The following is a 24,532-nucleotide window of genomic DNA, read 5'->3' on the forward strand; positions in this document are numbered from 1 at the left end:
GTCCATAAATGTACATATGCATTGGTAGACTAATTTCATTACTTTTATGAAGTATTTTTGAGGTATTCTTATTAGAAATATGTATGCCTCTCTTCTTTTAGTGCTGTGCGGCTGTTTAATTACTGCTGTGCTTCTATCATTCTGAAAATTTATTATCAGAAGTGCGCGAGAAAATTCCAGTCCAGAGAAACAAGTCATAAAAAAGTCTTCGTTGCGATATTTTTCATCACTTTACAAACCGATTAAGGGGGGGGGGGTAAGGGTTTGCACTTTCGAAAAATCGAATTTTCTTTTGTCTTATCTTATTGTTAAACATTTCAAGAATTCCCAATATTTTAAGTCGACGTGAGCAAAACTCTTGAAGTTATTGTCTAATTAGTCTCCTGCCTTTTAACACTATAGCTCTGACAGCAGGTATACAGCTTATTCACTTCTATCATTCTGGTCCATTATCCTGTTTCGAGAATATTTTCTTTAGTAAAGACAGGTAAGTAAAACCATAAAGACATATTTTATATTTGTATGGATACTATACACTGTACAATATTTTAAAACGAGAGACGGGCGTCAGTTTGTCGTTGTACGTTCGATCGTGCGCTTGTGATTTGTTCTCAAAACTAGTTTTTCAAAGTCCGTGTTCGCTGCCATTTAAAAACTACCTGACCGATTCATTTCAAACTTGGTACACATCTTCTACATATAAAATACCTCCCCCAACGTTTAGTTCAAAAAAAATTTTTTTCGTATTAAGGGGGTTTCCCAGTCACAAAATGGCGGAATTTTGCGTGGAAAATAGCAGTTTACACTTTAGATGGCCACTAAAAATTTTTAAATGAAAAAACAAAATAATCAAAAAACGTTGGGGGGAGGATTTGATGATACTTTGACTAAATTTCAATGTTTTTTGATATCAGATAATTTTCGACCGAGATATAGTGAACACCACAAATTGTTTTTTTTTCTGAGACGTTCTGGGGCAAGCTCTTTCACCAGCTTGTTTTTCAATATTTCCGCATGAAAAAATTACAGAATATTGTTAAAAGTATACTTAATAATGTACAAAAGGTTTGACTGAATTTGTTCAATCCATACTTTAAAAAAAAATTCACGAAAAAAGTGTTTTTTTTTACGCTGAAACCCTTACCCTTACCCCCCCCCTCCTTAAATTACTACAAGTACCATACATATATTATTATTGTTACACGATTTATTCATTTTTCGTAACATTGTTTCCTATTGCTTGACTTTATCCGTGTTTCAGTAAGAGTGAAGGGGGATAATAAGGGTAAAATGCCTTTCACGAATATCTTCATTATATTCTGTGGATAAGTAGATACTATTTAAATATTGAGATCCTGAAAGTATCAACCTCATTCTCAATTGGTTTTCAAGAAAAATAAAAGAAAACTCAAAAGCATAAAATAATTTTTTCCATAGGATTGACTTGAGCGATTCGACTGACAATTTAATTTACTATTAAGTGGGTCAAGAACTTTCACAGAGACTATGGACAGATTTGTAACTCAACAAAATTTATGGTTAAAAAATTATTGTCTCTCAAACTTTTGTAATTTATTGTGATACTTTTAAACCGTACTGATGAAACTACCATTTCTATATTTTATTATTTATTTTTATTTGTACATTACGATTTCTCGTGCAGCCTGTCTCGGACTGGAACTATGTTGTGGGTCGTGCCAACTATCACTACGCGTGATTGAAATAATTCATTTTACACAACACTTTAATTTATAATACACACTTATTAACAATAAGATGTTTTTTAAATCGATATTCGAGATTTTTTTCACAATGTTATTATTCACATATTTAGTTGTACTGAAATTCGAAAGTTCTGAATATGAGTGTTCTCTGATTCAGAATATTCTATAAAATTCTTAATTTCGAACTGTTCTGAATAGTCTGAAGTCTAAATTGGCTCTGCAATTAATTTAGTCCTGTTCTCTTTTGATGTCTGAAGTGATTCTCTGTTGCATCTGTCTGGTTCGAAAAGGGTATTCAATAGTGGGAGATCTGAAATAGACTCCTGATTGGTCTTTAGCTACGTCAGTGCGTAACGATTTGTCTCGAAGAGGCCAATCGGTGCAGTGCTGACAAGATAGTAGGTTGCAAGAGTGTATTATTGAGTTCTGAGAATGATACTTTGCGAACTGCTCATCTTTTATTTTTACATGTTACTTACGTTTGGTCAGTGAGGGTTTATGAACCTGAGTTCCGTGAATTTCGATTGTAGACATGGTCTATGTGTGAGTTGAAATTCAAGATATAAAGTTAAGAAATGAAAATGATGTGTATGAGGTATTCCATGCCAACTGAGAGGATATTTTCCCTGACCCCGCCAATTTGCTTCATTATTTTTTATATGATTTTACAACCTCAAAAAAGCACTCACCATTTTTTTCAGATTTTTCCTCTCAACCAATCTTTTTTTAAAAATTTTATAAAGCCTTTTGTGGTCCTAAAAAAATCGCCATTTTTTATTTTTTTTATAAAAATTCACATAATTTCTGGGTCCCAAAGTAAACATTTTGAGCTATAGTTCAGAGTGGAGAATTGATTTTTTGTATTTTTTAAATATTTTTTTAGGGGAGTAATTTTTCTTATTTTGTATGTACTGTCTAATAAACGGCTTGGCATTTGCCAAACTAATGGATTTTTTCGATGTAACAATTATTTATAATCGAAATAGTTAGAATGCTTGATTTTTCTTTTAATTTTTCTGGAATCAGCTTGGACGATAATCGTCTTAAGGAGGTTGGCTCGCCTTGTCAAAATGATAAGAATGAGTTAAAATTTTTCAGGAATATACGTCCATAGGAATCACGCATCTGTGAAAAATTTCAAGTCGATCGTCTGCATGGTTGTCCTGCAATTAATTATTGAAATCGTACTCGTATACATGGGCGACCATAGCAAAATAGTACGATATTTCATGAAATACTTCATAACTACGTCAAAAACGGTAAGAATGTACTGAAAATGGTTCGACGTTTATCGTCTAAGCGGATTCCAGAAAAATTGAAAGAAAAATTGAGCATTCTAACTATTTCGATTATAAATAATTGTTGAATCGAAAAAATCCATTAGTTTGGAAAATGCCGAGCCGTTAGGAATTATTGTTAGATAGTACATACAAAATAAGAAAAATTATTCCCCTAAAAAAATATTTAAAAAATCAATTCTCCACTCTGAATTATTGCTCAAAATGTTTGTTTTGGGACCCAGAAATTATGTGAATTTTTGTAAAAAAATAAAAAATGGCGTATTTTTTTTAGGACCATAAAAGGGTTTGTAACATTTTTTAAAAAAGAATGGTTGGAACGAAAAATCTGAAAAAAAATGGCGAGTGCTTTTTTCAGGTTGTAAAATCATATAAAAAATAATGAAGAAAATTGGCGTGGGTCAGGGAAAATATCCTCTCAGTTGGCATGGAATATCTCATATACTGCATGACATTATATGAATGTAAGCTCGCTTGCGAAAGAACGGATGGTATGTTGTATGCAAATTGTCGGAGACAATTCCACACCAAGATGGTAACTGAATCTAGATCGATATGCATCTTAAAGGCTATGGTATGAGCATGTGTGCTCTCTTATGGCAATTACACGTCTATAAGTTACGGTACAGAAAGGGTATAGCCGTAATTATCGGCTGGGACGTAACAGCATATTGATCTTATCCGTTCAAACTACCTTTTAAAGTGGGAAAAAACAAAGAATTTCTTACAACCACATGGTATGGGGTCAGCCTTTAAACAAGTTTGAGCCGTATTATTACACATTCTACTTTTATTTCTTTATAAATAATGTACTGAAATAATTGACTCACATTAAAAGTTCTGAGTCATAAATTTCACAATTTCTTATGTAAGTGAATTGTTGTAAAAAAAAAAACGATTATAATAAAAGTTTTTTACAACTTCTTAAGTAAGTGTATTATTTCATTTTTTTGTTTATGATGTAATAGTACGGCTAAAGCTCGTGTAATAATTCAGATTTCTGATAGGAAAAGGCGTTTCTTTTTTAATTACCATGTACCGTTATGAAAATTCTGAGAAAATACGAGTTATTCAGGAATCTATGAAGAATGTAAAAATAATGGTTTTATAATTTTGCTGGAAAAGTATCACAGTAAAAACGGAACTTTGAGGGATAATAATTTTCTTTCATCATGAATTTATTGAACAGAAAATTTATCCATTGTTTCTGTGAAAACTCTTAACTCTCGCAATAACATATTCGTTTTTTGGACAAATCGGTGAAGTCAGTCCTAGGGTAAAATTTGTTTTATATCTTTTAGTTTACCTTATTTTTAACAAAAACCAATATACATTGAAGTCTGTTACTCAAAGGATCTTAGTAGTTTGATAGTACCTACTTACGAATAAGATATCATTCCGATATTCGCAAAAGTTATTTCTACTCTGCTTATCCCACTATGGCCTTTGTATAACACTTTTTATCAACGTCACATAAACCGTGTCGGAGTGTTTAGAATTTCTAGACTAACCACTGTTTTCAATAAAAGCATACGTTCGACAAAATGGGATACGGCAATTTTTTATGATTATCATTTGAATGCAAAGTCGTGTAAATTTCGAATTCTTTCAGTTAGCCGTTCCTGAGTTCATCGTGGGAGTTTGTTAGGACAGACAGACAGACTGACAGACAGATGATATTGTAAAAAGCTATTTTCCGGATATTAGAGATCTGGAAAAGTGAAGATTCATTGAAATTAGGAGAAGTTTATTCTCGACCGAAACCAATACTTTTCCTAAATCACCATATGTGACGAAAAGTATAGATTTAAACAATCCTACTTTTCTAACGCGAATATTACTACTTTTAACTGCTATAGGGAAACGGGCAGAGCTGTCTTCGAATTTTTAAATTCTGTTTTGTTTGATTTTCCCCATTCTCAGACGCCAGGTGAGCATTGCAAATATCTTTGCCTTGCTCGGTCGACTAGTGTGATCAGCCTTACATCTCTATTCGGTCCACTGATAAACAAAGAGGTACGTGATAAAGTGTTAAACAAAGTTTTCTTCTTGCTGTTAAATTCCCAGTTAATCACTTTCTAAGCTGTTTTGCTATTTGTTTACTATTGTATACAGTCTTCTAACAAAAGGAAGGAAGTAAGGATATTTGGCACGCTGCTCATTTAAATTCCCAACCGTTTAAGTTAGGCGTGTTTGTGCAGTGACAAAAATATATACCGTGTACACATACAATTACTGCGCAAACACACAATTCAGATAAATAGTACAAGGGGGCATTCGCCATCTGACCTGTAGTTACTGCCTTGACGCCGTCTTCTTTGTGGCCAGAGATGGAAAGCTCCGTAGATCAATGGATTGACAAGGCTGTTGCTCATTCCGAACAAGAATATTCCACTTTGTAGGTCTTCGCTTAGCTATCAAACAAAAACATTGCTTGTCTTTTAATTCTATTTATAATAATTTGTTAAAATGTACATGAATACGCTGATATCATGCCAAATTAGGGACGATTCATTCATATACTGCAAATAACAAGATTTGGGTATAAAAAGAGCAAATAAACCACCGACATTTGTTTGTTTGTTTTTATGATAGGTATCTCCCGGAGGAATGCACCGGATCCTTTTGGATTGTAATAATGTTACAATAAACACAAACCAAGCTACTTGTTTGAGTAACCTTACAATTACATATTTTTTTTTGTTACGATTAAACTAATAATTTTCTGTATCAATAAATTTACGCTATCGGATTCACTTTCGCCTACAATGATTGAATGAGCACCTAAGAGTATAATCCGGCAAGGGAACAGGTAACACTGGTCTACAGTGGTTTTGTTGCTCTTGATATTTGAGTCGTCTTAGAAAGATTCGATGTCAACGACCTTAGGAGTAAGCGTAGTTTTTCGAAATTGGCTCTAGTTATTTATTTTATCGACAATTTCATATATGACTCAAAAAAGCAATGTTTAGGTGAAAAATTCGATTTCTTTTTTTCAATATCTAAAGTTTATCAAAAAAATATTATCAATAACCTTAGTTATGCTTACTTTATTCGGGCAGAAGTATAAAAAATACAAGAAATATAATACTTTGTTGTTCTCGCCATGAAAAAGAGGGCACAACAAGTTTCTTCGAAAGGGGGGGTATTGGGGTGTTCCGAAAAAAAAAAATTAAAAAATTTCTCTCAAACACGCATCAAACTTTCGGTAGAGCATCTTATATAGAATATCTCAGCCAAATACGAGCTTTTAATATTGATTTTTTTCCATTTTCCATTTAAATAACAGGTAAAAAAATTTAGGAAAAAATATATCTCATAAACGTCTGACATATAAACCATCTAAACGTACATCTAATAAACTATCTGTATTAACAGATTCTTATAGGAAATTTCACGCTCTATAAAAAACTACTGATATAGAACTTTAACCGTTTAAGAGAAATTCGCCTTTAAACATTGAGTCATCTCGAATACAATACTACAATAACATAAAAACCAGAGCCAATCTAATATAATCATAATTATATTCGTAAGTTTTACGTTCTCAAACACCAGGATTCACAGAAAAAATCAGAGCAACAAAAAAAAGTATTTATTTTGTAGAGCTGTGTCATCTGTCTGTCGTTACAGAATTGTGACGTCACCGAAAGACTACTGAGCGCTCCATGATACGACCAACTACCCCACATATAAGCGCCACCGCAGAGAGGCGGCCAGTTGTAGTCTGACCACAGCCGAGCTTGCTCAGCGCTGTGATTTTCAAACACCAATACCTTGGGTGAATTACAGGTTGATACTGAATACGCTCTGTCACTTTGCCGCACCGAGTTTGTGCATTGGTTTGTTGGGTGCACAGCCAGTGCAAGGCACCTAGTTCGTGCAACCTTCCTGAGATCCTTTCAAGCACCTAGTCCGTGCACTCATTCAAGGCACCTAGTTCGTGCAACCTTCTTGAGATCCTTTCAGGCACCTTGTTCGCGCAACCTTCTTGAGAGAATTTAATCCATACACTGTACAAGAATGGTGCAATCTTGTCCGCAGCGCCTATTTCGCGCTCTTTTCTCTAGTCGACTCGTTCGATTATATTCATAAAACACATTATGTGTACTGTTTTCTTACAGCCTGGATATTTTCTAATTACATTGAAAAATAACCAACTTGTGTCTACATTCCTAGACGAACCTCCTCGACCAACAACGAACTAATACTATTTCTTTACTTCACAGATTCTTCCAATACCGACCTACTAACGCTGCGTGATAACACCACTCTTACTCTTCCAATTTCATTAATTGTCTTATCTTATGTCAGTTGTTATACTTCTCTTTACAATATATCCTTTACTCTCACAGACACATTTTGGTCCGTTAACCGAGCCATCCGAAGCATTCTCCTATTTCAAACACTACTCGTTATTGTACATTTCCTATTTCCAACTATTTTCAAACCCAATATCATGTACCATATTTCGGAAAAGCGGACAATTGCTTTGGAATGATAAATTGTAATTCAAATATAGCGCCCTTTTATTCATCAATATACTAAGGAACATTCGTGAAGCATACTCTGATGAAGAGATAAAAAAAAGTAAGCACAACTAGTAAAACAGTCTGAACTTGAAATACGAGGCGCAGAAACTCGCAAGACGTAACGCTGGCCACTGGTCGATCGATCCACTTGAACGTAGTGTACGCAGCGGATTCGTAATCCAGCGACGAAACTTCAACCGTACACTCTCGGAAACGGTCGAGTGTTTACGGATAAACCGAAATAATTATTCGTTTATTTTTATTATTCTTTCATTCTGCGAAGTCTCGTGCATATCCTTGGCTACAGTTGGCGGGTTCACCTCGATAGCATTGTGAATAGTTATAGGGCCATCTAGTCGAAATTCCGACAACCGGGTACCAAAATCTAAGGCAACAAGGCTTCTTGTTACTACTAACACAGAGGAACTCAATGAATTCTTTACGCGAATCGTAGCCAGCAAGCTCACTGTCTGATGAATTATCAGAGCTGATTTTGCCGAGCGGCGTGCAAACAGTTCTATTTTTCGTGCATTATACCCGATAACGTAGTAAAAAGTATCAACGGAATTCAGAAATCAAAATCAATGGTGAACTTGAAAAAAATATCGATAATAAAGAAAGATATCAAGCGTTAAAGACGACTGTGTGTTCAGGTGTGGTACATATTTTTGGCACGCGTTTTTTTCAACATTTTTCATCAGTTTTGCCACGATAACTGAAGAACACGGTAAGATATCGCCGTTTTCGTTTTTTTTCAAATGAAGATATCAACTTTCTCTCCAAAGTGAACCAATGTCTATGTCAACAGAAATTTATTATTGTCGTTATTAAAACAAATGTCATTCGTGATTCGATGTTTTTTACAATTTTAGCCGCCATTTTTCTAATTTTCATGCTATTTCAAAAATTTTAGGTTCAGTCTGTAAAGGAACATCCCCTAAAGAGAATGATGCTGAGAATTACCGCAAACTCTTGACTGTTCACTCAGAATTGTGGCAATAAGGGAGCAGTGCACAAGACGCGCGATCTTTTTTATCCGCCCATATCGCCTTAAATATTTATATTTTTAAATCTTGAACCACTGAATTTTGTAGTCCAAACTCCAATAAAAATATTGCAAAGAATAAAATGTATGTACGTTGTTTCAGTTCTTCACAAATGCCATTTCAATTTCATCCCGTTTTCGGCCTCTTTTTGCTGCCAACTCTCCTTATGAGTCAACCATAGTGATGTTTTTCATTTGTCTGATACTACCACATGTGAATCAGAAACGAATTTTGTGAGATGAATTCTGAATGACGAAAAAATACTTTTCGAATGCTTTGTGATGAAATGATTCCTCATTCAAAATTTTTGTGGATGAAATAGCAGCAGCAGATCACAGTTGAATCAAAAGTAACGAAAAAAATTATTGTATAATATTCCGTTGACAGTTGACACACGTATTCACGCACTCACAAAGTCAACATGGCTACCGCTAAAACGACTGCGATAGAATTTCGGTTGTTTAAAAATTCACGGCACTTAGATACCACTGTAATTTATTTCACCCGCAATAAAACAGCAGCGCGAATACATTAATTGCAACTCCGTTGTTGGTGAACCTCTATATACTGATATTTTACCCCACGAAAATTCAGTGATATAAGATGGCGCCATCATTAACCTTTTAAGTACGCTGTCACACCACAGCCGAGCGCAAATTCCTTGGACGTCATCTGTAGCACACGCACGCTCATAAACAGCTCGTCTAATACACTACACACACACAAGCTTGAGCAGGTGAGCCACTGCAAGCAGCCCTGAAAGTTCGAGAGTGTCGAGCTGTTCATCTTTGATTTATTAATATGACAAATCGACGCTGATCGGGCAATTCAAGTCAGTATTCGAATGAAACATATTAAATTATCTGTATTCGTTACAATTGTGTAGATTGCCGTAGTGGCCATATGGAATGCATATCAATTTGAAATAGCTCGTGAGGATAACGATACGAAATTTGGGCGTATAACCTAAAATTTATCATTGTTTACCTCTGACGAAAATATCTCTACCGATGCATAATTGAAAAGCGATAATAAGATCCCTAGACAAATTACTTTGCAGTACATTGTTCATTGTTGTTGATTGATTTCTTGACCATATCTTGAAATTATGTGTAGAGTTTCTGGGTATCAAAGGTCAATAAATTCAGTAACAAATTTGACGTCTTGGCCGTGAGTCTGAGCCCTCCTCAGAAAATTAAAGTATATTAATTAGTTATTACTTGAAGTTGGCAATCGATCATCGTCGCCGGTGTTTTTGTTTATCTCCAATACTTGAAGAATTTTTCTAATTTTTTTATGGAACCAATCTGAAGAGAGACCTTTTTAAGATAAGCTTCTCAAGGACCACCCTAATGATATGTGATATTATTATTGAATAATTTAAAAAAAAAAATTTCGCAAATTTTTGTAACTATGATATGGCAACGATAGTAAGATTTATTTATAATCGTACGTCATGAAAAAGACTGTTGTCTGTGCAGGAAATGTAACAGAAAAAAAAAATGACGAGTTATCCTATACATTTCCACACAAACATAAATGCTTACTTCTCTTGTATTTCAAAATATTGATGGATCTATTAAGTAATCCTATTCTTTTTACAGACCATTGTAATGCTACGCTATTATGTAGAATGATAACATATCTCTGTGTCAGCAAATATGAATGATCAACAAGTTTGTTACCGACTTATTCTTTTGTATTAATCGTGTTATTACATGCGTCGATCAGATGTGAACTAGTTTTCTGTTCCGGAATACAACATAAAAATAAAAACAAACAACTATACTTTATTACGACTGAATCGGTCTTTGCTACCAAAGAATTAATTTTCTACACATTCTCTCATACAGAAAAAATTCAGAAATTTCGGACCCTATAGGCACCATAAATGATCTTGCACGTATGTATGTTCCTGACCGAGGAAGTTCTGCAATCGACTAACAAAGATCGTGGCCACTGTGGTTTACTCTTAAATGTATAAACGAACGCATTCATTTATCCATTCAATCATTAGTCACTTACTCTATAAATTGCAACGTGCGGGTATACATTAGACTGGGCCAAAAAAATTAACTATTTTTTTTTTTTTTAAATATATTGAGAATATCATTCAGTATGGCAAAAAAAAAATTTCATGAAATTTTAAGCCCTTAATATTAACTTTAAGAGGTCTATCATCGCTATTTTTGATTTTTAGTAATAATTTGATGTTTTACGTCAGAACTGTCGAAATATTGAAGTGAAAAAATTTATGTTCACTTATCCCTTTATAAAATTAAATTCCCTACAAAAAAGGTCTGATTATAGATTTTTGTCAGACAAGCCGTTTCCGAGTAATTAAGCTTAATAAATTGATATAATTTCTCGATTAATTCTCGATTAATTCTCGATTAATTCTCGAGAAATTATATCAATTTATTAAGCTTAATTACTCGGAAACGGCTTGTCTGACAAAAATCTATAATCAGACCTTTTTTGTAGGAAATCTAATTTTATAAAGGGATAAGTGAACATAAATTTTAACATTATTTTTCAAAAAAAAAAATAGTCAATTTTTTTGGCCCAGTCTAGTATACATACATACACGTAACCGAGTACACGCATGATCGAACTACAGAGAAGGACCAATCTAACGTGAACGGGATAATCTCTAAGCACGACGAGGCGACAACACCGAGGGATTGAACCGAGTATACAAGGACCACGCTGATCAGCACCGAGGAGCAGTGTTAGGAGAAGACGTGGTACACCCGCCTGATCAAATGGGAGGAGAACAAAATAGATTCATGTAAACTTGACTTTAAAAAATTAGAAATTTCAATACACAATAATTTCCAGTCGAAGCGACCAAATTCATCATAAAAAAGGAAAGCGTGGTTTCAAAAGTGAAACCAAAATTAAATTCAATAGGTTAGGAAAAAGTAAGGTGAAAACTTAGGAATATAGACAGAATCACGTTTAAATTATAACAAAACTCATTTTACTTTTCTGTCATCTTGTTGTCAACGAATCTATAATTTGTGATTCAATATATTTATTCATCGTACATTTGGCACTTATGAAATATACGCGGTTGTTTCCTTATCCGACCAATTAGGCAGTAATCGCGTATAATTTAGGGACTCAGCGACGGTGACACAACCTCACACTTGGCATCGTTATAAACCATGAACCAGTCGTGTAAATGTGAATCCGAGCCTGATTGACAGCCACGGCAATCCACCCTGGACTGTAGAGGCTACCGATGTAATAAAGAACAGGTACGACGAGCACGGGAATTTCAAACCCTGCATCGTTGGAGGGACCACGGCGACGGCATTAGCGCCCGAGACCTTGGAATAGATCAAAATACGAACGACGACTGTATTCAAATCTTCGTTAGTTGTGCAAAAAGGCGGCGTAGGCAACCCCTTACCTCGTCAAGGACAAACTAAAGCAGCTTAGGGTTCTTTTTTGAATAGGCGATACCTATCTTTCTTGTCCCTATTCCCTGGAGATAGCCCTAATGTAACAAACATACTCACTATTAACATCTTTCTGCAAAAAACCCACAACCGATGCACTTTCCATGAGCTAATCAGCTCTCGAGAAAGCCAGAAAACATTGCAACATATAAATTACCCAGGTAACAATTTAATCGGTTTGACGTGAATGCGACGTCTATAGCGTGATGATCCTAATACGCTCAACTGTAAATGTAATGCTTATGTAATAGAAATGGAACAAACATATCTGAGACATATACTCCATGTTGTGACAACTTGTCACAGCCAGGCAAGCGTGCTACGTAGAATCTATGCTATGGTATATCTGTGATAATACTATCCATAGAAATTATGCAAGTGATGCGAAACCGTCTTAACACATTAATTATATGATGCGGTGCAACATACCCTTCACAGATTTGAGGAGACGTAGCTAACATGACTGCAAAACGTAACCTTAATATGCGCCATCTATGTTGCAGTGGATCTATGATTGTGTCAACCCTAAACAGAACAACACGCGGAACATAACCTCGCTGCACTTCGCCTAAGTAAAACGTGTACCGGGATTTACGCGGCGTTTAGGTTTTTGTGAATTTATTTTATCGTAATATTACAGATGAATAAATTTGTTCCCTTCAGTGAAACATCTTTTGTTAATAGTGACCTCAACATATTTCAGTACGATCAAAGGTAAGAATAAATATATTTTTAAATCGATATAAGTGAGTCAATCATAAAAATATGTTATATCCGATTATTCAACAGGATATTACATCACCATATGCCTAAGATTGGGAAAGAAATTACATGTCTGACGAAAAGTCATGGGAGACGTTTGATTAGAAAAGAATCAAACGTATGCTGAAAAAAGTTAAACCGAAGATCAATTGTGAAAAATTTGAGCATGATTTGAAGGAAAGTACTCTAGAAAATACAATTTCTAATCATGGAACATCTGAGGTAAAATTTTCACATCATTTTCATGAGACAAAACAGAAGTGTTTGGATAGAACCGAAAATTTCAGTGCTGATCTCGACGGCAGTAGTAGTAGTGATTCTGCAAAAGTTACCAATGATTGTTGTGAACAGCATTCAACTGAAAATAATCCAGGAATATATGCTGAAATTCAGAATTGGGCTATTAAGTCATCGGTTAGTCGAAACCACTTGAGTGATTTGTTGAAAATTTTACAAAACCATGGACATGATTTGCCTGCTGATTTACCTTTCTGAACACACCAAAGAATATCAAAATTATAAGCATGCCACCAGGGTACTATTCGCCTAAAGAGTTTCCATCAAATGTCAAATTTAATATTAATGTGGATGGTCTAACGCTGAACAAAAGCTCTGGAAGCCAATCTTGGCCAATTTTAATGGCATATACCACGGCAATGAAAAACCTAAGGACTACAATGACTTCTTGAAACATTTTGTGGCGGATACTTTATCGGTTCATGAGTCAGGTATACTTATAAACGGCCACAAAATATCATGTGAACTCAATGTAATCACATGCGACGTACCTGCGAAAGCCTTTATCACTGGTACCAAAGGACATAATACATAATTCGGGTGCAGCAAATGTATGCAAAAAGGCGAATTCAAGGCAAATCGTGTAACAATTCCAGAAATTGATGCTACTTTCAGATTGAAAGTTAACGAAGAATATCATAAGAAGCGATCAATTCTCGAAGACTCGAAAATAGGAACGGATAGCCGGATCCCACTGGAATATCTGCATCTTTTTGCCTTGGTATCATGAAAAGTTGCTTCAATTTTGGGTAAAGTGAGAAAACAATGTTAAGATGACTAGTTCCCAATTAAAGCTGGCCTCTGCTCACTTGATGTCATTAGTTGCAACCATATCTGAAGAATTTGCAAGGAAGCCAAGACCATTGGAACAAGTCGATCGATTCAAAGCAACGGAGCTAAGACAAATCTTATTATACACCGGACCGATAATTTTCGAAGATACTTTGGATAAAGACAAATATAATCATTTTCTCAGTCTTAGTGTAGCAGTGCGGATTTTAGCCAGTGAGGAATATTCTGTGACACTAATAGATTATGCTCGAAGTTTGTTGATATATTTTGTATCAACTTATTCAAAGCTATACGGTGCAGAATAAGTGTCTCATAATGTACACAACTTAGTTCATGTTTTTGACGATGTGCAATCCTTGGGCCCTATCAACAAATACAGTGCTTTCAAATATGAAAATTTCATGCAAAAAATCAAGAAAAAAGTAAGAACATCAAACAAAGCGTTACAACAATTCATTAACAGGGTCCATGTAGAAAATTATTTGAAAATAAGTCCTCAGAAAAAAGACTATCCAATAATAAAATTTCATAGCTCCGAAGAAGATAGTGAGGGTAGACATCAATGAAGTCTCTAGAGTATGAAAGCTTCTTTTTGAATACAAAAAAAAGTGATAGCTGTTTTCTCTGACTTGAGGAAAATATTATAGCTGTCAAGCGTATTTTCTTGAAAAACGGTACAATATTTCTGTATGGAATGAAGTATGTTGATTGTAAAATATTATTCAATGAGCCCTGTGATTCTTCAGAAGTTGGCGTACATTTAGTAAACGAAGAACGCTACGAATTCGTTGTGCTTCAGACGAGAGACATCAAACGAAAGTGCTTGAAGTTACCCATAAGCGACCGGAAAAGTGCAGTATTTCCATTGGCCCATGATATTTGAATCTCCAACTCGTACTCCACGCGCGCGTGCCTACTACACAAGCCAGACCACGCTGAACGCCTCACTGGTTTTGCAAGTCCAACACATGCGGATCCCACTATGCGGTTTAAAAGGTACGCACCTAACCGAGGTGATTTTATTCATCTCTTTTATTTCTTACTTTCAGTTGTAATAGGTTTCTATTTCTAATTGACAATTTGTTTCTACGTTATGCTGTTACGTACGTAGATACGCTTTCGTAACCTATAAAACCTTGCGACGCTTGTACAACTCATTACACCCTCTCAAATATTATTTGTTTTCTGCAAATCTAAAGAGAATCTCGACCCATAATTTAAGAAATATACCGGGCAAATGTTATTATTAAAAACAAAGTTGCATCGTTTTTGTAATTTACGGATAGAACGATAGGATTCTGCATTTGAAGAGATGAAGAACTTTGGTCGCAATTTTTCAGTTTCTCAAAAAAAGACTGCTTCAAAGGTTACTTTGATTTTCACCGAAATTTACTAACCATAACTCCTTGCCAAGTTCTAAAGAGAAAAGAAAAGTGATTTAACACGCTGCTCAAAGAAAGAGGCAATTTTGAACAGGTGTTCTATTTTTTGAAATTTTTACCCTCTTATTGAACCTAAACATCGAGTCGAATTTAACAATTACTAAGCAAGTAGTTTTTTAAATATTGCGCTGGCTTGGTAATTGATAAATCTGTGACTCTTTTTGGGATCCATTTGACGATAAATTTTGGACAAAATAGGACACTTCAGAGTCACCCTAAGACTCATCCAGATTCATTTAAAATTACACAAACTTTCTTTGGGCATCAGTAACATGATTAAAAAAATAGAGTGACGAACGAGAAATTAAAAATTCTATATTTGTAATTTTATATTTTAAGACAGGCTACGAACCACGTTGTAATGACGTAGATTGAAAAATTTGGTTCATTGAACTCATTCGTCTTGGTTAGTATTAATATCGTCAATTTTTATTACCCATTGACACTCTTCACCATGAGCTTGCCGTACGCTGTTGTTAGTGAAGGCGATTTCAGTGACGAGGATGAGGATGTAACATCAGAAGTGCCTACAATACGGCTCACGTCAAACAAACATGAATGTTGGTGGCCCAAAACAACAGACGTAAAAACTTATATCGCAAAGCAAAAACCTCCGATAGAAAGCAGCGGAAAGTGAATCCGCTGTAAGTTTAAAGTAGAAGGCTATTACGGTTAATATATTTCCATACACATTCTTATGCAATTAACGGGTTCCCTTGCTTCCATAAACTCAATTAAAAGTGTAATGTTAATCAACAGCTCGATATTTTACTATAGAATGCCTCATATTTATGCCGAAATACTAGAATCCTAGAATCATCAAGAGTACTTCACTCGAAATCACTAAACATGAACAATTTTCAAAGTTACGATAATGCAACAGAGCAATCGCTTCATTTCATCAATATACTGAGGAATGCAATAGGTTGTATCAACGTGATTAAGTATGTGACGTTACTTTCTGACCTTTACCCACCACGTCACAAATCTTATTCTACTACAAAAAAATAACATATATTTAGAGGTTTTTTAATATTTGATAAATAAAGCACATACATTTGCGAACCATATGTTCACGCAAAAATATTATATTTATCTATATATATAAAAGAAAGACGTGTTAGTTACACTATTTATAACTCAAGAACGGCTGGACCAATTTGGCTGAAAATTGGTGGGGAGGTAGCTTAGAACCAGGAGACGGATATAGGATACTTTTTATCCCGTTTCCATGGGACGTGCATTCGATTATCTCAAGTGAAAATAGGTGAAACCTGAAAAGTACCCCTTGGAGGTCTGAACTTCAAAGGATAATTTCACCACCTAGAAACGTTTTTCCGCCGATAAAAAAAATACATGTTTCTTAGATTTTGATGTAGAATAACATATATAAATTTCATCAAAATCGAAGGATGTCAGCGGAAAGACTTTCCTTGTTAGGAGCGCGGAGCATGCTGCCCGAGCCGAGGGTGGGGAGATGAGATATTAAGATCGCCGTAGCAATATTGTTCTTTCCTACCTAAGGACACAAAACTTCTTTTTTCTTCCTCTCTTGAGAGAGCAAAATAGTTTTCCCCGTTCATGTGTGAAAAAAATGATCAACTATATGGTACAAATATTACTTTCAGGTGCAGTATGTGGGACAAATAGGTGGCAATAACTCCAAATACTCTAAGAATACTACGAAATTATTCACTAACAGTGTTGCAACAACTGTTTCATGGTGTGGTCTGCGAACAAATTTTCAACTCTCGAATTTGAAAGTTATAGCTATCAAAGGTGTGTGAGATCGAAGAATTATCCAAAGAACATTGATTGCATGACTATAACACTATCAGATTTGGTGGAATTCAACAGAAGTAGTGAGATTATCATACACTTGCACGGATAAAGATTTCGAAGACACTATATCGGAATGGTTCCGTTAAGGTAAACAGCGTTTCAAACGAGAGAATAAACCAAAAAATCCTCAACCACGTCCGGTAACTAACAACCAGAATAGGTAGATCAGAATTCCGGAAGTTGCCGCAATCTTTAATCACACTAGGTAAAAGTTACCTATTTTGTATCTTCAGCGTCGTATCGTATTTTTCTTGTTTTTTGGTTTGGTCGCCCTACAGTAAATAAACACCTATCTTACTTTCATCTTTGAGAATGGACAAAATCATAATCAGAAAATGGAAACATTTCAAGGTGTTATTTCAAATTACAGATTAGTGATTAGGTTTTTTATTTCAAAAAGGAAAATTACTTTTTATGTAGTTGTTACTCATACTATACTTCATTTTATATAATTTGAGGGTTCAAAAAAACCAAGTCCCCCTATTCACGTACTCATTCTTTCAGACATAAACTGTAACTATTACGTTGCTAAGATTGTTTGCTATAAACATAAACTTAGATGCTTATGTATTACACGGAAAGATTATACTGTTTATGAACGATACAAAGGTCTTATATGTTATCAAAATGTTCATATTTGTTCTAGATTTAAGAAAGTCAAGTATGTAATAAGAATTTGTACCGGAATAATATTCATGTTCAATTTCTATTACTTTTTCTGAAGCTGAAACAATTGGCTTTTGAATTTATATTCGTGCATTAAGGGGGTACCCTAGAGGATTACGCCGTTGACGTATATATCTGCAAATATCGAGGTCCACGTATTCCAAATGCGAAAAAGGGCTTAACAGCCTTATCCTATATGCAATTTTAAACAAAAACACTCCAACATATTTTCATTTGACGCAGAAATGAAGAAATGGCACAAATTCTACGAATTTACTATTGCAATTTCGTAGAATCCATGGAATTTTTTTATTTTTGCTTCTGACAAAAATGTATTAGACTGTTTTTATTAGGAATAGTATATAGAATAGGATTCTTGAGCCCTTTTTTGCGTTTCAGATACGTGGACTTCGATTTAATGGACATATGTACGTCAACGTAGAAATCAACCAGGGCACCCCCTGAAAGATACATAAGTGATACTGAAAAAGGTACAAATCTATCAAAGTTTGAATAAAATATGTAAAAACCGAAACAGTATTAATATACTATATTTTTATAGCTACAATAATAAAACATCCAGTATCTCACAAAATAGCAGTTATATATTTGATACAGTTATGGATCATTGATTGTGATGTATCTGATACCTACCTGTTATTTCCCGAAACTTCTCAGTGATACGTACGCCATGTAACCCCAATTCCCAATGACATGTGTTAGCGACATAAACCTGATGTAACATTGTGACCTCCCTGTTCTTTAAGATTCATGCCTTTGCAACTTAACTAGCATGCAGCTGTGCTTTGCGATTGTTACGAAACTGCCGCATGACATGTGGCGGACATTTTAGAGTGCCTGGACCATCACTTTTGCGTTACATATAACATGCCAGTGATATTCACGGAACCGTGTGTAAGATAATTGATATGTGTTTGTAACGAATTTGTGTTTCCAGAGTAGTTGACAACAAAGTGTATAATTTCAAAACTGTAAATTTAAATTGGCAGTCTCTGATTAAAATTGCCTCTCTTTTTCGCTTATTGGCTGAAGTTTGTTCAGATTTTGACACAGCTTTTATATGTACGTTACGAATATCGTCGGCAGACGGTGTTGAAATGATGACGAAATGTGCGTTGTGACGTTATGAAATACTTTCGGTGGCTTTGAAGATAAATGGATCGATCTTCGTCTTAGATGGATGTTTTTGGTTTCAAATACGTCTTCCTGATAAAACCTTCGTTAATATCGACGGTTTTAAAATTTATATTTGGTTGCTATGCCCATTACAAAAAATTTCAACACCACATTTTATTCAATTATAAAATTCGCACCTAGTGCTCCTTCGACGGTTTTTCTGAGAGAGAGAGCGCCTGTCTCGGAGAAGACAGGTGGAATTAACCGAGGTTTGTCACGTGATTAATCATGAGTCAACTCTTATTTGGCTCTTGTTTTGATTTTAGGCGGGTGAACTTTGAATCGATACAATTCGTCTAATCGCCCAACTTGAAAATCCACTAAGTTCATCCAACTTTCGCTTGGTTTATATCCTGTGCGCCATCTACAAGGTCTTGAAAAGGCTCGTCTTTGACCAACTAAATTGGTACCTCATCGTGCATAATATTTTAAATCCAACGCAAACGGGCTCCCACGCTGCCTACGTTCATTCCCGAGTAGAAACTCTGATAAGCTAAACTTGATGTGGCCCTAGTCAAAATTTCCTCAAGCAATACGTATTTGAAGCGAACCCGACGTGGCCCTGGTCAAGCTTGCATCAGCCAGTCCTTTTCAAAGTCTGCCTGTTGTGCTCTCGATTAGGTTTTAAATAAGCAGTACTTTCTAAGGTCGCCCTATACGCTCTGGTCAGGATGGTCTTAGACTTTCTTGGCGTTTCTAACAATAAGTAATGCTGCTCACATGATAACCTAATGACGTTTTGTCTTATACCACCTACTGCGAGTCGAAATTCTCTTAGACTTATCACCGCAAAAACGAGGGTTTTTAAAGCCAGCAGCAATCGTTTCATCTATTGTTTCGACGACGCAAATCTGCCCAATGTATTAGTTAATAGTGAAATTATCAAATATACCTGATTTCTATGCTACCTCGGTGTGGTCCTAAATTACACCTTGAATTGCGGGAAGTATACAACTGCAATTTACAATAATGTCATCGTACCAGCTGAAAATTAATCACTACCTATTCTCGGCTTGGACTAGGAATAAGGCTTGTAAATAGTTTTTTGCAACGCCTGCGCGGAAAATCCGCTTTTATGAACCACTTACAAGTACCAAAAGTAGTCTTTTATACACAAGTGCAAGTGTGGGCAAAACTTTCGCGTATTGCTAGCGGTATGAGAAAAAAACCTTCGAATATCGTTAGCGGTGTGCGAAAAAGTTAGTCACGCTTTTATCCACGGTTGCGCATTTAGCTGCACTAGCACCACCGATGGAATCGTTTGTCACTCTTTGCCGTGCTCGACATCGTGCCGTGGTTTCGTATAAAAGTTTCGTCTCGTTTCATATTCCTATGTTTATCCCTCGTATACTATTATGATATTGTAATATTGCTTTTTTTAATGGGATTTCAGTTCCTGTTTTAGATCGAGGGGCTTCGCCCCTCGACCCCACCAGGGGCTTTGCCCCTGGACCCCAACGTGATGTGCAGTGGCCTGTTGGAAATCCGCTTTTCCAAGATTTTCGAACTTTTTCATTCTTTGACTGGTTTTATTTCATTATGTCGGACTTTCCATTACAGGTGTGACAAAAAATAGAGTTCGATACACGTGCGAAAGTTGGCAATGCCCAACTCGTGTGAATGCGCCACACTCTCCCTTCGACTCGTATTCGGGCTCGTGCTGCGCCTTCACGCTCGTGCGGGTATTGCCACCTTCGCGCACTAGTATCGAAAAACACTATTATTTTCCTTCATATGGACTATTCCTATGGACACAATGTATTATTTGGTTGCATCGTGTGATGCCATTATCTTTGTGAATGGTGGTCTATGGCTCTGAGTTGCTGTAAGCCGTCGCGTGACTGCATGATTTCACTAATTAATGAATTTCGTATCGCTGAGCGACCTCGTAGCTCCCGAATTAATATTTGTATCGTATCCTTTGAATTTCTCTACTTTACCGTAATTTTCTATTAGATTACTTTTGTAATTCCTACCGTATTTTGAGCAACCTTTATCTCTGTTTTCTCTTAATTCCGGTACTTATTGTATTCTATCGCTTATTATATTTTATTTGCTGTTGTGCATGCCTTGTATCGTGAATCGAGTTCCTTAGAGTATACTTGAGTGTAGTACTAAACAACCGCTAAATATACTATAGAATACTACAGTACTTCTCGCTATTTTCTGGTTACCGATTTTGTATTACTTATTACTTGATGTATTTTCGTATTTCTTGGAATATTTGATTTTTTTGGTAATTTAAGCCACACTAGTTATCTCTGATTCTCTCGTGATGAAGTATATTTAGCAGGTATTCCCTAATTCAGTAAAACTTCTTCAATCCTTTCGAAATATCTCATAATTTTGTATTCTCTTGTAAATTATACGTAAGAATTGACGTGAAATTTAAGTAGACTTTTGCATTATGTCGCTTACACCGACCTACGTCTCATATTTTATGCTGATTATCATTTTTTGTCAACAGCTATCGTTAGACGTAATTCTGATCTTTGGCTTGTTGAATGAAATCCAGTAGACTATCGTTATCTTTTGTGCACTTATTTAACTGATCCAAAATTGTAGATTTAATCGACAATATGCGATTGATTGATCTGTTAATTCCTGACTTGAGTTCACGTCTTTGTTTCTTTAGTTAAATCTGCGATAAAAAAGTGTTCTGAAAACTTTTACATGATACATATAGATTTTGGACTGCTGATTTTGAATATCAACTCTGTTTTTACGGATCATATCATGGTTTTTTAGGATTCAGATATACATGGAGAGAAACTTTTCTCAGAATAACTCTATTAAAATAAATATTTTTATCAGTTTCAAAGGAGTAATCTAGTAAATTCATGATTACTTCGTTAGTGTGAAGATACAGACTTTGAGAATGTCATGGCAAGCTCAGAAAAACATTCCTGGAATTCTTTAAAAACTGGAGCTTCTAAATTTTCAGGCAACGTAACCGTTCCCAATTATAAAAATATTGTCCAAGAAATGTTAAGCATCTATAAAAACTCGGGGTGAAATATGAGTCTAAAAGGTCACTTTATATTGCTGCTAGTTTTTATGTTATTGTAGTATTGTAAGGGGGGAAATGATTTATAATACAATTCCGATTTTATTCCTAAATTGTACGTTGTCAAACACCAAAATTTACGGAAAAAATCAGGGCAGCAAAAAAAATTATTTTTGATGAGCTGTGTAGTATTTGTTTGATAAACTTTAGATATTAAAAAAAATCAAAGTTTTCATCTAAATGTTGCTTTTTTAACCCTTAGCGGCTGCACCTCAGCCAGGCCACATAGCGGCCACATGGAGTAACTCAGTACCCCACGCTGAAAAACCTAGTTGTACAAGACATATACATATATGAGTGTTTGAAGACTTCTAACCGATTGTTTCATGCTTGTTGAAGAGTTCTTCAACATTTCTAATGATTTTTATCGGTCAATTTATAGATGGCGTTCTAAAAACTGGTCATATGTGTGAAAATTCAGCAAAAATGGCTTTTCCAGAAAAAAATTCATTACTCCGCCATTTTTTCAATATTAAGGGCTAAAATTTTAGGATTGCACGCACAACTCATACCACTACCATAAAAAAATAACAGTATCCGCTGATCATTCAAAAAGTATATTCATTTTGCAAAATTACTGGAGGGACTAATAATTTCACTTTTCCTGAGCCTGGGGCAACTAGTTACCCCGTGTGGCCGCTAAGGGTTAAGTCCATGGAGCCTAGAGTAAAGGAGCCCGAACGCCTATAGGAGAAGTATTATAAACGTGGACCCTGAAAGTGACGAAAAGTTGGGTTCGGAATGCAGCCACGGGAAGCGCTAGTGCTCCAAACAGAGGAGATGGGTTTGCATTTACACGTCATTTTTGGCTTTTCGGCTTTGCACGTATAAACGAGTTTTCCAAAGATTTTTTTATTGTGATGAAAACCGGCGTCGTAAGGTGTAGTGAGTGATTGCCCCACATTATATCTAAGCAGGTGAGAAAATGGTATTTTTTAAATACATATGCTATTTTCAATACTTTATTAAATTGTAATTTACGGATTGAATGAAACGAGCATGAAAGTGAGGTTAAAATTCATATATTGTCATGTGTAATCACAAATTATATTTTGAGTTTATTTCTGGTAGCAGAATGGGGAAATATTGTTCTTACCCAGGCTGCCGAACTGGGCGAGATGCCCGCAGAGCAAACTGCAAGCGCTTAGGACGACGGCAGCTGTCTGTCTTCAAGGTACCAAAGGTAAATCTCCGGTCACAATTTTTTCTCTTTGTTAAATGAGTCAACACGTATAATTTGTTGACGAAATATTAAGTTCTTGCATACCAATTTTTGCCGATAGAAAAAAATATGTTTGTTCAATGACTTGGCGTATATAAATTTTGACCCGCTTTGTTTTTACCCGTATCTTCATATTAAATACAATAAAATTTTTTTTTGTCTGTGGAATATGCAACAACGACGGAGCGAAGTCCTTGGACAGTGTCTAATTTCGAGTCGAATCGAAAAGGGTGAGGGTCGGAGCCTGGTCGAATTCGGGTGGAATGCTCCATATAAATTATTCACCGAGGAAACATTAGTTTCATCGCGTCGGCTAGAAGAACAATTGAGTTCGTCGGGCCATCCAGAGCTGGACAATTTATGATCATGCGGTAATTGTCGAGGGTCTGCAATGAAAATTTCGATCTTGGATGAACTTCGATTTAGGTGAAAATTGTTTTATTTCCACAGTTCCACAGTTTACCGCATTATTAATATTAATTATTGTTAAAAATTGTTTGTTTTATTGTTTGAAAATGTTTATGTTTCCTATCTGTACGAAAAAACACATTCCTATTGTGCAGTAAATAATAATGTTTTAATAAAATTGTAATGTTTTGTTGTTTGAAAATTTTTGTTTCCTATCTGTATGAAAAAGCACGTTCCTATTGTGCACTGAATAATAAATATTCGCACTTTTTGTTGTTTGTTTTAATTAGTCTGGATTTGACGCGTATTGTATAAAAATAATTTTTATTAATAAATATTTCTAGGATCTAGGTCAACTCGACTTTCAATTATGCCAAAAATATTATCTAGTTAGCAAATGCATGATGACAGAATTAATCGACAAACGAAAAATTTACTGTTTTCTCATCTGTTTACGTATAACTGCGCTACGAATATGAATATTCGCTTCTCTCTCTCTTCTCATTCCGTCTCTGTCATCCTCTCTTTGGGTACAGTAGCGCCAGCGGGTATTTCAGTAAAAATTTTCATTGCTTTCATAGCCCACGTCCACAGTACAGCGTTTGGGCTCCTTTACTCTAGGCTCCATGATTAAGTCGTATGTGAAAATGTCAATAAAATAAGTAACTAGACCCAATTTCGTAAAACTACGCTTACACCTAGCATCGTTGACACAAAATCTTACTAAGCTATTCAAATATCAAGGGCAAGAAAACCAATGTTGCCCAGCT

The 24,532-nt window shown here is 35.3% G+C and overlaps 1 protein-coding gene across 1 annotated transcript in view; it reads right to left on the bottom strand.

Moving 5' to 3' along the window:
- The window catches only part of LOC124211732 (gonadotropin-releasing hormone receptor), a 222,957-nt gene that overhangs the window by 7,921 nt on the left and 190,504 nt on the right, over positions 1–24,532 (bottom strand). Inside the window, exon 4 of the mRNA XM_046611085.2 lies at positions 5,312–5,436. Within this exon, the coding sequence (XP_046467041.1) occupies positions 5,312–5,436 (125 nt within the window). The remainder of the gene's footprint in view (positions 1–5,311; positions 5,437–24,532) is intronic.

This window comes from Neodiprion pinetum, chromosome 2 (assembly GCF_021155775.2).
Source record: "Neodiprion pinetum isolate iyNeoPine1 chromosome 2, iyNeoPine1.2, whole genome shotgun sequence".
NCBI lineage: Eukaryota > Metazoa > Arthropoda > Insecta > Hymenoptera > Diprionidae > Neodiprion > Neodiprion pinetum.